Source organism: Pimephales promelas, chromosome 13 (genome assembly GCF_988280905.1).
Source record: "Pimephales promelas chromosome 13, fPimPro1.hap1.1, whole genome shotgun sequence".
NCBI classification, from domain to species: domain Eukaryota; kingdom Metazoa; phylum Chordata; class Actinopteri; order Cypriniformes; family Leuciscidae; genus Pimephales; species Pimephales promelas.
The window spans coordinates 12337821-12354066 of record NC_142781.1 but is presented as its reverse complement, the minus strand read 5'-3'; the positions used below and the strand labels follow the sequence as shown (position 1 = coordinate 12354066).

The 16246-nt window shown below is 37.7% G+C and overlaps 1 protein-coding gene across 4 annotated transcripts in view; it reads left to right on the top strand.

Moving 5' to 3' along the window:
- ylpm1 (YLP motif containing 1) overlaps positions 1 to 15720 on the top strand; it is a 30396-nt gene extending 14676 nt beyond the window's left edge. For 3 of the 4 annotated variants that reach the window (XM_039692928.2, XM_089118481.1, XM_039692927.2), the window contains 4 exons: positions 3067 to 3118; positions 4257 to 4381; positions 4651 to 4831; positions 5774 to 6210. In XM_039692928.2, coding sequence (XP_039548862.2) covers positions 3067 to 3118; positions 4257 to 4381; positions 4651 to 4797 — 324 coding nt within the window. In that variant the 3' untranslated portion in view covers positions 4798 to 4831; positions 5774 to 6210. Of the gene's footprint in view, positions 1 to 3066; positions 3119 to 4256; positions 4382 to 4650; positions 4832 to 5773; positions 6211 to 14624 lie in introns of those variants that run through there. The other variant, XM_039692929.2, reaches the window with a different exon arrangement.
- Positions 15721 to 16246: the final 526 nt, after the last annotated feature.

The following is a 16246-nucleotide window of genomic DNA, read 5'->3' as shown; positions in this document are numbered from 1 at the left end:
GCGCTGACTGTCTTGCGCCGACTGTGTTGTCGCCTCACGTCGAGGTACACTTGAACACACCGAAAGAACTACAGGCCACTGTCCGCTAGAATGTGCGTTTTGCGCCTGCGTTTAATGGACCAACTGTCTATTTCTGCAGATATGTTAGTCTATATTCGTCATTCAATAAGGAAAACCGACACTGCCGGCTGCAGATACACATAACGTAAACAAAGTCGCGTATGCTTACCGTTTTGAATATCAATCCTGCTAAACGCTTTCTTTATTCCACTCCGCTCATGTTAACATTGAAATATTCACCAAGAATCACTGAGGTGAGATGACGTTACATAAGAACAGCCTTCTATCTTTACCGTTTTGACTTCTTTGCTTGCTGTTTGGCTTTTATTCTCGTGCCTGACTCTTTCACTAAGCTGAACAGCCAATCAGAGTTCTCTCTTTCCCCGACGTCGAATCGGGCGAAACAAAGCCGGCGAGGACTATTTTCAGCCGACGGCACGGCACCGTGCGCATCACACCAAGGAAACTTAGTTGGCCGACGCACAAAATCTGCCAGACGGCCGACCGTCGGATTGGTGTGTTCCGGGCTTAAGACTCTATAGCAAACGGCTTTTGGACTGAAGCAAGCATGCGATCTGTACTTGTGGCTGTAAAAACGTGAAAATATAGAATTTTTTTAAATTCTACACACAATAGAAGAGGCAAAATGTGTGTTCATTATAAAACATTACAATCTTTTATCCAGAAAATTAATGAATTGTCCAACAAAATGAATGAATATGATTTGTTTTTTTTAGTGCTATTGTATTGTAGATCAAGGTTTGGCAACAGTGGTCCTAGAGTGCCACTGTCCTGCAGAGTTTTCCTCCAACCCTAATCAAACACACCTGAACAAGCTAATCAGTGTCTTCAGGATTTCAAGAGTTACAGGCAGGGGAGGTTTCAAGGGTTGGAGCTAAAGGACAGTGGCACTCCTGGACCTACGCTGTCTCTCCTTGGCGTAGAGGGTCTCAGTGTGGATGAGTGTAACCAGTGGTTCTCAAATGGCGCTTTTCCACTACACAGTACCAACTCGGCTCGGCTTTGTTTGGTTTTCCACTGTGTAAAATTTGTACCTGTACCTGCTTTCGGATACTTTTTATTGTACCACCTCCGGCAAGGTTCTGAGTGAGCTGAGGCGAGCTAAGGCGATATTAAAATGTCACGTGAACAATGCCGACTGCTGATTGATCAGAGAGAATCGCCACCATTCACTGCGTCATCATTACACGGGCCAGATAGAGTGTCCAGAATAACCCCGCTATTTTTAAATAGTTTGGCCAGAGATGGTTACTAAACCTACTGCTATTATTATGGCAGCTCGGAAGAATACGCCGTGGTCAAACGAGGAGGTGCAGACTTTCCTTTGTTTGGTGGCCGAAGAGGGGATCCAGTGAGAGGTTGATGGGGCAACGAGGAACGAAAGGCGTCGCTATGACGACCGGGTATGATTTGTGGCGGTACCGTCTGCAATGGAAAACGTAACGAAAAGGGAGCTGAGTCAAGCCGAGCCGTGTCGAGTCGAGCTGGTACTGGTAATGGAAAAGCGCCGAAAGTCGGTGGGGTGCTCTGCGTTTAAAAGCAGCACCGAATTGTTCTTCTTCAGACTGATTTAAAAAAAAGTTTTAAGTGGTGTGGGGCCAAAAAAGTTTGAGGATCACTTCCTTGATCCAAAGATTTGTTTTCATTCTTGATATTTGTGTAAAAAGTCAGTATTAACTCTTTCCCCACCATTGACCGAATTTTCAGGCAATCTGTGTTTTTACTCTTATGTATGTTAGGGGGTGCTATTACACACCTTTTGAAAGAGTACTGTACCTCCTGATCAAAAGATGTTTTAGGAAGATACAAAAAAAAGCTATATCATTCACATTTAATTATTCATATGTAAAATAAAGTGGTCGCTAACATTTAAATGGCATATAAATCAAACCTGCCTAATATTATCGAATGAAATGTCAATCCGGTGTGAGCTATATGACTGTGAAAGCATTACGGGGTGTTGATGGACTCAATCTACTCCATCTGGCTTTTGATCATCATTCTGACCAGATGTAGTCTCTGACAAACTAGATTTTTCTCTGCTTTTTTTATTTAAAGTTAACCACATTCAAGTGTTGATTAAAAAAATAATGCATTAAGCTATAATAAAACAGGGGGTATGTTCTTTTGATCAATACATGTTCAGATATTCATACAACAAAATATTCTGGGGGCCATGAAACTTGTGAAAATGACCAAAAAGTTGGCGGTGGCTGGCAACTTAAAACAAAAAAGAAAAGAAAATGCTGCCGGGGAAAGAGTTAACACGTAGACTTTTCATTTCAATTATGATATAGGTATTTATACTTTAACTTCAGATTTTAATTGGGTGAAGTCAGTTTTATGGATTGGTACTTTAACAGTATCCCTATAATTGAATGCAAATTATTTATTAAAAAAATGACAGAACTACCTACTTTAATGTAAATATATATTTGGCAGATGAAAGAAAAGCGTCCTTTAGGCCGTGTTTCTCAATCCAAAAGTTTCTCAAATGGTTTCTCTTGGGCAGGATTGAGAAATGCTTCTGAAGGGTGCAGAGAATAACTCTTCTACATTTAAAAGTGGACTCCTTTGTCCGTCTTGTGTGTTGTGCTGTTGGCTTTTTGTCTTATCCCATAATGACCGATCTCTGCTGCAAAAATGTGTCTTGGCTTTATGATTTACAATGAAATGAATGTGTAAAGCAGTCAACGATGTAGGAATATATTAAAACCTCAGTAGTATTAATATATGCATGCTCTTCTGTATTCAGTAGACATTTCCTCATTCTGAATAAGGACTGTTTATCAATTGCTGAGAGCTCATTGATGCCTTTGTGACTTATTAATGATCTCTTTTTCAAGCTTATTCTCTCATCATCCAAAGCATCATCATTGCTCCCCAGCCCCTATTCTATCCCTGTCCACCCTCTTTCACACTGTCTGTCCCCTCTGTGTCTCACCCCCTGAGGATTAACCGTTGGAGTGTCTCTCTGTAATATAGGGATACCTTCCGAAAAGCAAATGGGAGATGGACACTTCAGAAGCAAAGCTTGGTGGGTATTTATTTATTTGTAGTTAGATAATCAAAGCAGTTTATGTCTGTACTGTCTGTATTTTATTTTATATATATATATTTTTATATATAAATATAATTGATTTAAATATTTCGTGTCTTATGGGTGATTTAAAACCTTTACCCTGGGTTAATTAAGGTTTCAAGACACTGCACATTTGCAACATTGTACGATTGTAAATTATGCCTGGATTTACAAATGTACAAATTAAAATCATTCCGTTTGCCTTTACTAAGTCTGTAACCACAATTGGACAAACACTGCATCTGAACTGTTTTATTAACTGGTTGTCCGTCTGTTAGAATATCGTCGAAGATCTGCTCTCGCTGCTTTAAGTCACCTGAAACAGTCAGTTAAACACACTGCATGAAAGTATATGTATGTGTGTATGTTTAGGGGTGTTTTCACACCTGGCTCTTTTGAAGCACTTATTTCAGAACATGCTGCGTAAACTCATGTTTAAAACCCCCCTTAGTTCGATTAGGCATATATATAGCACTGCAGTCCCGTTTGGAATCCACACCAAAAACAATCATCCTATGATCACATGAACAAAGTCGTCTTAAACGGTTCGCTTGTGGTGAGAAAGCAATCCAACCCAATGGACCATCACTCATGTTGCCTGGAAAGCAGCACTGTTTGTTTTGCTAATGCCTCTCAAAATTAATTGTGGGGTAACCTGGAGCAAAGACAAACTAAAATACCCATTTGAAATTTGCTCTGATGAACATATTTCAGAACTAATGTCCAAAACAGCCTTTATTCTTGAGCAAAATGATAAAGTAACATAGCGACCGCTACAAAGCCACAATAAGCCTGTTGTCTATCCTATCCTGATGGATGAGCAGAATCCGTTTAGGTCCATTTAGAAATGTTGCCTTGTGAAAGCGAACCAAACCTAGAAGAAAATGCAACTGTTTCAATCCCTGTTGGTGTAAAAAAAATGCCAACCCAGCCTTGTTTAAAAAGCCTGTGCATAGGATATATATATATATATTCTGTTATAATGTGCAAAGACACAATTGCTTTTTTGTTTTGTTTTAGTAGCTTTGACACAAATAAATGTTCATCAGATGTTGAATTGATGATGACTTTAGATGCTACTTTGTCCTTCCAGACAAGTTGGATGGTCTGGCTGGAGGAGGCAAGAGAAAACGAGACACTGATGTGTCCGGCATGGAAGACTTCCTTCAGCTGCCCGATGACTATGCCAGTCGCATGTCTGAACCTGGCAAAAAGAGGGTAATGCGGTGCACATTATGTTCTGTATTGGCTTTCACTCACTGTTTGTGGTCACCTATTGTTCAGTTTCTCATTTTGAATGTTCTTGAGAATTGCAGATTGAGAGCCCTGTTTTTTAGAAATTGTTGAGTTGTTGGTCTGTATTTTATTTTATTGAACAAAGACTCTCACTAGTTGCTGACCATCTGATTTGAATTTGCATTGCTTTTCTTGGGGGGAAGGGTCATGATTTAAACATTTTGCACTCATTAAACATGCTGATCTTCCAGGTGCGCTGGGCTGATCTCGAAGAGAAGAAGGATGCCGACAGAAAACGTGCGATTGGTTTTGTAGTCGGTCAGACAGACTGGGAGAAAATCACGGACGAGAGCGGCCAGCTTGCTCAGAGAGCTCTCAACCGCACCAAGTATTTTTAGGAGATTTTGTAATGACAATTGTACAGCATTTAAGGTGAGTTGCTAGTAATTCAGCTCTTGAGTAGCTTGATAGTAGTTTAGGACTTGCTCTGTGGATAGAAAGCTTGAGACATGAGTTTTGTTTCCTGTTTTGTTAAATGTTCAATCTTTCTAAACTTTAAGGGTTAGTTCATACAAAAATGTATATTGCTGTCATTTACAAAACGCTCATGTCGTTCCAAACCCGTAAGACTTTTGTTCATCTTCGGAACGCAAAGATATTTTTGGATGAAATCTGAGAGATTTTTGTCCCTCCATTGACTGCTATGCAACAACCACTTTAATGTTTCAAAAAAGTTAATAAAGAGATTGTGAAATTAATCCATATGAATTGAGCAGTTTACTCAATTTTCTGAAGAGACTTGGTCGTGTATATGTTGAACAGATTTAATTTAGGATTTATTTTTTGTAAGAGTGAATCTCATTGGTTCTTTCATGTCGAGTGAATATGTTTGAGCTTCTGTTTCTCGTAGCTGATGTGTTCATTGAATGTTTGCGTGCATAAAAGCTTAAATCTGTTCATCATATAAAGCAATCGTGTCTCTTCGAAACATTTGAACTCTTCATGAACTGTTTGAGCATCAAAGTGGTAGTTGTGTAACTGTCTATGAAGGGACAGAAATCCCCCAGAATTCCTCAAAAAGATCTTCATTTGTGTACCAAACATGAGCAAAAGTCTTGCGGGTTTGGAACGCCATTGGTGAGTAATTGGTGAGAGAATTATTTTTTAGGTGAAATAACGTTAAGTCTAAGATCATTCTGATCATAAATCCAACAAAAATAGCTTTTGTAGATTCTAAAGTTTATTTTTTGATTTTATTTTGGGTTGACGCACTCCATGGTTGTGTAGTAAATGCGACCCACTGTCATTATTACAAACAAGTTTTAAAAAATTCAATCTTCATGTCTTTTTAACTTGTGTTTTTTCCTGTTGCAGGTCACCATGAAATTCTTCATTTCCAATGTGTGCTGCCTGATGAAGAAAGAGCATTGACTCTTCAGTCGTTGGTCGATCCTTTAGTACACTAAATGGCCTTGGTATATTATCTGGTGTAATGTAAATGCCTTTTTGTTTTATCCACAATCTTATTTTAATAGCTTAAACATTGTGTGATGTTTTGTAGCAGTGGTACATTTGACTGATTATCCTTACTTTTTTGTTAGTTTTATTCCATAGATCTAATGTATTTGGCTCTGAAATATTCCTGTAGTTCACACACATGTACACACCCAATAAAGCTTACAAAACAGTCTCATAAAGAACCCTTATACAGTCATTTTTCACTAAGTTGCTGTTAGAAAAACTGTCTGTTAAGCTGAATTGTGAAACTTTGGTTGGTGGAAGCTGTAATTAAAGATTCAAAAGAAACTGTTCAGATTGATGCAAGAAACATGACCAATACATTTTACTTACAAAGTAGCCTAGTTTACTGGCTTCTCATGTGGCAACAGATATTGATTGACAGGTCTGTTCCATTGGTTGTTCTTTGGCCTGCTCCTTGCTATTTGGTTTGCCACATAAGTTGCCAGGAAACATGGACAGGAATTTATCACAAAATACTTGACATACAGAGTTTGTCAGGACCTAAATCTTTCTGTATACATCTGAATTATACATTATATATGTGTAGACATGCACCCTAAAAGCCTTTTATATCTACATATTGCAAGGATGCAGTTCAAACATGACCTCTATGTTTAATTTTTAATATACAATCTGCCCAGGGTATGCTAAAAACTAGAAATTAGCTGTATTAATCACCAAGTACATATCTGCAGCAACATTGACTGTTAATGAGAGTGTATTTATAATGATGTCAGTTGCATTGGCTGAATATACACTCATCAGCCACTTTTTTAGGTAGATCTTGCTAGTACCGGGGTTGGTTTGGACCCCCTTTTGTCTTCAGAAGTGCCTTAATTCTTCATGGCATTGATTCAACAATATGCTGGAAACATTCCTCAGAAATTTTGGTTCATATTGCATCACACTGTTGCTGCAGATTTGTTGGCTGCACATCCATGATGTGAATCTCCTGTTCCAGTACATTATAAAAGACCTCTAATGGACTGAGATGTGGAGACTGGAGGCCATTTGAGTTTAGTGAACTCATCGTCATGTTCAAGAAACCAGTTTGAGATGATTTAAGCTTGGTGACGTGTGTTCTCATGCTGGAAGTAGCGATCGGATGATGGGTTCACTGTGGTCACGAAGAGATGGACGTGGTCAGGAACAATACTCGGGTAGACTGTGGTGTTTAAATGATGAGCAACTGGTACTAAGAGGCTCAAGAAAATCTCCTCCACACCATTACACCACCACCACCAGCCTGAACTGTTGATACATGGCCGGATGGATCTATAATTTCATGTTGTTTTTGACCATCTGAATTTCAGCAGAAATCGAGACCAGACAACGTTTTTACAATCTTCTGTCGTCCAGTTTTGGTGATCCCGAGTAAATTTTATCCTCAGTTTCTGTTGTTATCTGACAGGAGCGTCACCGGTGTGTCTTCTTCCGCTGTAGCTCTTCTGCTTCAAGTGTTGTGTGTTCAAAGATGCTCTTCTGCATATCCAGTGCTTATTTGAGTTACTGGTGCCTTTCCATCAGCTCAAGCCAGTCTGGCCGTTCACCTCTGACATCAAGGCATTTTCACCAGCAGATCTTCTGCCCACTGGATATTTACTCATTTTTCTGACCGTTCTTTGTAAACCCGAGAGATGGCGGTGCGTGAGAATCTCAGCAGTTTCTGAAATACTTGGACCAGCCCATCTGGCACCAACAACCATTCAAAGTCACTTAAATGTCCTTTCTTCCCCATTCTGATGCTCAGTTTGAACTTCAGCAGACCGTCTTGATCACGTATATATGTGATATAAATGTATATAAATGGATTGAGTTGCTGCCATGTGATTGGCTGATTAGATATCTCCGTTAACTAACAGTTGAACAGGTTTACCTAAAGTGGCCGGTGAGTGTATATGTTATACAATTACATTTTTTTTTTATTAATATTGGTAATATTGGGAGTATTGGGAGCAGTAATATTGGGTTCTTTAATGAATTCACATTGGGTATTATTACACTTGTATTGTCAAGTGATCCACCCTACAGTGATGTTCATTAAATGCTCATAAAACATTCTACAAGAATCAACTGATAGAAATGTTCAGATGCAAATATGAATGAGATGGCATTAAAGGTAAGTGTGAACATGCAGCGCAATCAATGGTAAATATTGAATATATGCATCTAATATGCTTTATGTCAGTGTTCCATCAGTATTTATTGGGTGCATCTTTAATTTAATATTTCATGTACAACAATTTTCTGGCAGTCGGTGGACGTTAACAATTACACGTAACAAGATATATATATTTTTTGAGGATTTTGCAGATGTTTACTCAAGTGTCATGTACAGTTTCTGTACAATATTGCAAGTGAAACATGAATTTAAGTCTGTGTAACAAAGGTATTTTTTAATACTTATATTATTCAGCATTTTTGTGGACCACTTTGTTGCTCTATTGTACATTTGTCATCTTTGGAACTTGACAGTTAGGGTCTGCTATCTGTTCATTTTACAGAAAAGTGAAAATTATCAACTCTGCATACTGCTACTAAAATCATAGTCCTTGTACATGTGATTATTGATGACATGATTTTTTTTTTTTTAAGTTTATAATATAGGTCATCCGTAATGAGAATAATAATGTTAAAAAAAGACTACAGTAATAATTAACAACTTGAATGTGCAGGCATGTTACAAAACAAATGCATAAAAACAAATTTATTCATGCATATACACAGATCATGAGAACTTTTCAAAAGAAAACATCTCGTTGATTTGCGTTTAATAGTAAAATAGTGAATAATAGTAAAATTATTTCATGAAGGGCAATAATCAATGTCAGTAATACTTAAATAGTGTTGATATAATGTGTAGGTCTGGATCAAACATATTAGCAAACTTAACAGAATTACATATTTCTATGGTTTATGTCAAATGGCACACATGAATCAGCACATTGCAGGACTGGATCCTGCTTGTATTCAAGAGCAGTGCATTGCTGTGATGAATCATTGATGTTCTTAAGAGTTTTGCGCATAAACCAATGCATTAAAAGTTGGGGAACTGTAATGTTTTAGGCAACGACATAATGATGAGGGACTGCTCCCTAGTGATTTTCCCATATTCCCATATTGATGCAACAAAGAATGGCATCACTAACACCAAATACTGGATCTGAATATTTGTCAAACCTTTATAAAACATTCAGAATTTTGCATATATTTGGACCTGAGCTGTTTTGAGTGGACATTGTTCTACTACTGTATATATTCAGTGAAACATATAGGGTCATACTGTCTTTCAAATTGAAATGTAAGTTATTTTAAGAGGTCTTCCTACTAAACAGTTTGAAGCAACTAAAGTTTTGCTGGAAGTGTCACGTCTGTTTCAAGATTCTTTATTGTCACTATACCAAGTACAGCAAAATTAGAGCAATCCTTACAATGCAGTCATATAGCTAGTGCAAACTATGCGTCCAATTGAAATAAATATATATAGTCTCAGTAAAATTATCTAAACCTATACAAAACAAGTTGGGTCAAGGTGGTAGTGTAAGTTAAGCCTGTTATACCTTTATGATGTCAAAAGTACTAAAAAATATTGAGTTGTCTTGAGTTGTTACACTTAAAAGTTGCGAATGGAAGAGGAGATACAGATTAAACAACAGTCTCTGACAATTACCTATGAACATTTGTAACAGACTGAATTTTGTTGGAGAGTTCTTGGTTCCCACGTCACTAATAATAATCAGCGTAATCAGTGATATGTGACTTTGCAAGTACAAAATGTGTATCTGATCCAAGCAGGCTTTCCAAAGTAGGTCACTGGTCACTGTCAACCTTCATTTTAAAAGGTTAACTCTGCTGAGAATTGAGTCATTGGGGCTGATAACACTCACTCTGTAGGTCAGAGAGACGGCCACATCATATGACAGGGTCAGACAGGCCAACCCAATCTCGATTTTTAGGAAAAAGTCATGAAAGTCCACCCATAAACCTAACCACGAATGAAGCGGAAGCAGATTGTTTGAAAATGAACAAATACGATTATACGAATTTGGCACTATCGGCTTTCGCACTGAAGGAACCTTTTCATAGTTTTTAGGACTATTGGTGGATGTACCTGGTTTTTGGCTTGTTCGCATCGCAGGAAGTAGGAAATGTTTCAGTTCTAGGAACTCCTTTTGGAGGAACTAAATTATCTCCTACTTCAGATTAGGGTCTAACCCAGCACTATAGGAACTACCAGTGATGTTGACACTGATTAGCTGAACGCATATGAAACACCAGCACCCCATTTAAAAAAAAAAGAAAAAAAAAAGCTGTGTAAACACACAGATTATAGCCTATATATTTACTCCACAAACTAACTCTACGAACATAAAAAACAGTGATAGTTGGGCCACGCTAAAGAGAAAATCCAACGTAACTTGAGGGGACCAAGCCAAACATGGTTATGTATTTCTGCTCAGCTAGCGTAGGCATCAACCTTAGCGTAGCGTAGGCATCAAATTTCTTTGTATATGGATACAGCGAATATAATTTTTTTATTTTTGAGAAAATGCCAGATAAAACTTAACTTTGGTTTTTAACTGACTCAAGTATCTAACCATAGAAAAATAAAGTAATTTAGAAAGACAGTTAGAGATATTAGAAATACATCCCAAATGTGTACTCTTGGTGGTACTCCAGGACCAGGACCTTCGCAAACTTAAGAGGTGTAGCCTTCAAAGGTGTAGCCTCTCAGTATTGGGACACAGATGATGAATGGGGAAATTGGATTGCCCAATATTGTGACCACAGTAAACAGTGTTGGGCATTACAAGTAATGCAAGTTATGTAATCAGATTACTTTTCCCCCTGAAATAACTTGTAAAGTAACACATTTTAAATTTACAACAAAATGTCTGAGTTACTTTAAGTTACTTTGCTTTCCCATTTATTGACTGAAGGGCCTTTTGATGTTCCATCTCAGGATAGGTTCTAGTGATTGTCTTGGGATTGCTTGTTCTTCAGCAAGTCAGCTTTGTCATGATGTCATCTTCCTGCAGCTTCAGATTGATTTGTTACCTCAGTGATAGAAGTGAAAAACTGACCATGGCCAAATATTTATTTCTTTCATCACATATTTGCCTGGGTCCTGCACAGCTCCTGTTTGAGATAAATGGAAATGACTTGATGGATGACTCCTGGTATTACAGACCTGAGTTTAAATACAGGTTCCCACATTCCCGTTTGTACAACAAACTGCGTAAAATGTCTTCACAGATGGAAGGATTACAGAGGACAATTGGACTGCAGCTTTCATTTGTCCTGGACATCCAGCCATCAAGCCATGTAAGGCTGTTATGTTTTTTTTTTTTTTGTTTTTTTTTGTGGTAATGTTTTGCTCCATATATATATATATGTGTGTGTGTGTGTGTGTGTGTGTGTGTGTGTGAATGTTCCATATACCAGCAGTGTTGGGGGAATAACTAACTTAAAGTAGCTATTAACTTAAGTACATTTTTCAGTGTTCAGTAGCTCAGCTGTGTAAAGCTTTTGTAACAAGCTTTCCAAAAGGTAGTGAAATAAATGGTCAAAAACTGCTGTTTAGCACAATGCTATTAATCAGGCCTTATTTTATTACATGCAAATGTGTTAATAAATATTTACTCTGATGCTGTGACCCTAACTAATATTGTTTCTGTGCCTGATAGTCTAATATTATTATAATAATGAAAAAAAAAAAAACAGTAATTTTTCTGCAGTTTAAGTGATTTCAATTAACTTCATGCTACAATTTCATAGTGGTTTCCCCAATACTGTATGCAAGTGGTTCATAGATTAGTTGCATGCACATTTTCTGTTTGTTTGGAAAAGTATATACACATTTTTTATTGTATCAGCGGAGGCTGCATATTAAAAAGGTATTACACAAAACATTAATCCTTTCATTCTTTTGTTTCAAAAAGAGCAACAAAATATACGAGTTACTTTTTGTCCTATAGCAATAAATTGTGTTAGTTTATTCACATTATTCACTATTCTACACCGATTCAGATTACTGTTGCTGTGTTCTTACATTGTTCTTACCTTTGTCAGTTACAAAATGTGTAAAGAAAAAACTAATTCTGAAAAAAGGATTTGTACAAGATTTCAAATAATCACTATTTTCAATGGTTTCTCGTTTAAATTTGCTGTGCATTTTCATTTTATCCTATAGAGAAAAAAATCTCCAAGTTTAAAATATATATCTAACTGTATTTTCAGACTTTAGGTTTGTGATAAGAAACTTGCATATTTTGAGCACAATTAATATTACTAACATACATTTCAGGGGTTTTTTTAAATATATATTTTTTTATATATTGGCACAACACTCACCTAAAGGATTATTAGGAACACCACACTAATACTGTGTTTGACCCCCTTTCACCTTCAGAACCCGCTATAAATCTTACTTGGCATTGATTCAACAATGTGCCGAAAGCATTCTTTAGAAATGTTGGAAATACTGAAATGCTGGAAGTAGCAATCAGAGGATGAGTACATGGTGGCCATAAAGGGATGGACATGGTCAGAAACAATGCTCAGGTAGGCCGTGGCATTTAAACAATGCCTAATGGGCACTAAGGGGCCTAAAGTGTGGCTAGAAGACATCCCCCACACCATTACACCACCACTACCAGCCTGCACAGTGGTAACAAGGCATGATGGATCCATGTTCTCATTCTGTTTACGCCAAATTCTGACTCTACCATCTGAATGTCTCAACAGAAATCGAGACTCATCAGACTAGGCAACATTTTTCCAGTCTTCAACTGTCCAATTTTGGTGAGCTCTTGCAAATTGTAGCCTCTTTTTCCTAATTATAGTGGAGATGAGTGGTACCCGGTGGGGTCTTCTGCTGTTGTAGCCCATCCGCCTCAAGGTTGTGCGTGTTGTGGCTTCACAAATGCTTTGCTGCATACCTCGGTTGTAACGAGTGGTTATTTCAGCCAAAGTTGCTCTTCTATCAGCTTGAATCAGCCGGCCCATTCTCCTCTGACCTCTAGCATCAACAAGGCATTTTCGCTCACAGGACTGCCGCATACTGGATGTTTTTCCCTTTTCACACCATTCTTTGTAAACCCTAGAAATGGTTGTGTGTGAAAATCCCAGTAACTGAGCAGATTGTGAAATACTCAGACCGGCCCGCTGGCACCAACAATCATGCCAAGCTCAAAATTGCTTAAATCACCTTTCTTTCCCATTCTGACATTCAGTTTGGAGTTCAGGAGATTGTCTTGACCAGGAACACTCCCCTAAATGCATTGTAGTAACTGCCATGTGATTGGTTGATTAGATGATTGCATTAATGAGAAATTGAACAAGTGTTCCTAATAATCCTTTAGGTGAGTGTAAAATCTTCAGAAATTGTATACATTTATAAAGATTGTAGTTAGCCTGACTTCGTCATACTCATATTCTAGTGAGGATATGAGTCTGATACTGCTTCATAGGGCTTTGATTATGAGCCGTGTCTTAACCGAACCAGGAAAAAAACTAACTCTGCACTCAATTGGATAGTCGGTAGACCTACAACCAATCAGAGCAACTCAGTAAGTCAACTACTTTGCATAGCGCAGTTTTCAACTAACTTACTTATTTTAGAAGTAAAATAACGAGTGTTGCTTCTTACTTGGTCCTTCATGAGTGCGACCAAAGGAGAAACCACAACGACCACAGGCTTTTCATTACGTTCCATCTTCTTAGCGACCATCAGAGCCAGCTAATAAGTTACACTTTTCCCGAATCATGTAGGAAAGGACGGCAAAAATATCTTTCCGATCGACAAATGCCTTGATTGCAGTTTTCTGTTCGACTATTAAAATGAATGTGCTGTCGATTTATTTTACAACAGACACGACAGCGGAATCTATACATCTCAATTCCCTAGCTCCAGTCATCTCTGAGGGAAACCAGTTATAGTGTTGTTCTTCCATCATCGTTTAAAGCCCGCCTTGGCAATGTGATTGGCCCGTTCATTTTTTGACTGATCATAATTTCTCTTCAATGGATCGAGTCCAGACCGAACTTCCCGACCAAAAAATGTTGTGGGCGGGGTTCGGGCTGGCATCAGGCTAGATTGTAGTATTTATAATAAATAATTTATCCGTGCTTGCACGTTTTTTTTTATTTTATTTATGTGCATAATCTATAATTCTTCAAATAACTTTCCTTCCCATTTGCAGCGACGTCTCTTCTCTGATAATGCGTTTACTGGTGTGAGGGCGGGGCAACCTGTCACTCACATGACATCAACCTATAGCAAACCATCGATAATCTGTTTCACTTGAATATACGTTTAGCCCCAGCGATCACACTCACCTGCCTGTAACTCTCTAGATTCTGAAGATCTTGATTAGCCTGTTCAGGTGAGTTTGATCACAGTTGGAGCAAAACTTTGCAAAACTTCGAAAGTGGAACTTTAGTGCCAGAATTGGGAACCCCTGCACTAAACACCTGTCACCCATTTCATACACACAAAACTTAATTTGCCACGCTAAGGCCGTAGGTCATATGCATACTGTTAGGTGTCATATTATGTTGCACAATTTATCAAGGCCAATTGAACGAACACCATTTCATTCCTCTTCCACACCTTTTGTACCCAGGAGAGCCAATGGAAAAGAACACTTTTTGCTGAGTTATTCAATACATAGACTATAATGATTTCTTTTCTTATTTGAAGGGTGATTAACATGACGACAGCAGCCTGGTTTTTAAGGAGGTTGTGCAGTATCCTGACGTTGCACGACTTTAAAGGGATTAATCACACAAATTGAAAAATATACATCTTTTTACATCGTTTACTTATTCTCATATCGTTCCAAGCCGTCCCAAGTGACTTCCTTCCTAATGTGAAACACTAAAAGAGAAATTTGGAGTAATGTGCTGGCCCATCTTCTCATAATAAAAGAGAATGTGGAATAATTAAATAACTCATAGCAAGCCATAAAATGACTAGTGCTGCACATTTCAAGTCTTATGAGACAAGGAACAGTGATAATTATTGTATGTCAATCTTGTTCTCCACTGTCTGCATCTATCCATTTTAAACATGGCACTTTTAGATGCTATGCTACATCTATGACATCTCTAATTATTTTTCAATTCTAATGGATTCCTGGACATGATGGAAAAATATGAGATGGGAGGAAAACGCATATTTCAATGGTTTTAGCTCTTTCAGAAGTATTACGTTCCCCCGAGCAACTTTGTTTTTTCCTCAAACCTCACATTACACCACAAACTTTTTTTGTGAGTGATCACGCAGTTTCACAAGAGCACAAACGTTTTTCTCTCTCTTTCTTTTTTTTCATCACCATGTCCCTTTAGGGTATTCATATTATAAGTAAACCGTGACTTAAAATGGGATGTTACTTGCACAAAGATGTGTGACTTTTGAGGACTTGGAATGTAGTGCCCAAGTCCAATTTTGTAGCACCAATCTTGATTTCTCGGTTTCTATTCTTTTGGTACTGGCTGTAATTTCATTCATTTACATCATGTGGGGAAAATGGCCGTTACATTCTTCGACATTTATGTGTTCTACATGTGGTTTTGGAACGACATGAGGGGCAAGTAAATGATTTTTTGAGTGAACTATGCCTTTAAGTCTCAATGTCTTGTAACTGCTGAACAGATGCCCTGGACAGCATGGAGCTCAGGTAAGCCTTTTTTTATACTATGCATTAATAAAGATATGATTACCACTTCTTTCTTTTTATTTTTGGAGATTTTAATACAATATCTATCATTTAAAATAAAGTTGATTTCTCATTCAACTTGTGGTCTTGTTTTTAATCCCATTGGGTTTTAAATGCATGTTGCAAGACGTTTAGCCCCCCCAAAAAATGCAAATAGAGAAGCAGCTTCAATTCATAATACAATATAATAGACAAAAGATGGAAAGCAGAGGCACTGGGCATACATATTACATTTCTTAATATAACTGATACAACTACATATTCTCACTCAGTTACCCTAGATGGATAAGCAACATTTATATATATGGTTGAACCAATTGCAACCTACATGAACATGCATAATCATTCCCAAATGTGTATACATGTAGAATACTGTTGGTACAGTATTCACTTCAACACAACCTTGTGTTAAGGTTGTACCTACTACTCAGTTTGTGTTCGCACACAATTCCTTGTCATGTTTGTCTTAAAGGAACATTGTCATTTTATAAGTGCACTTTTGTTGTGTGCTTTTTATTCTAATGTTTAGTTTAATAGATACAAGAAAAATCCACACAACCTTTCAGAGTAGCAGGGTAGTTCAGACTTTCCTTATGCAACTTTA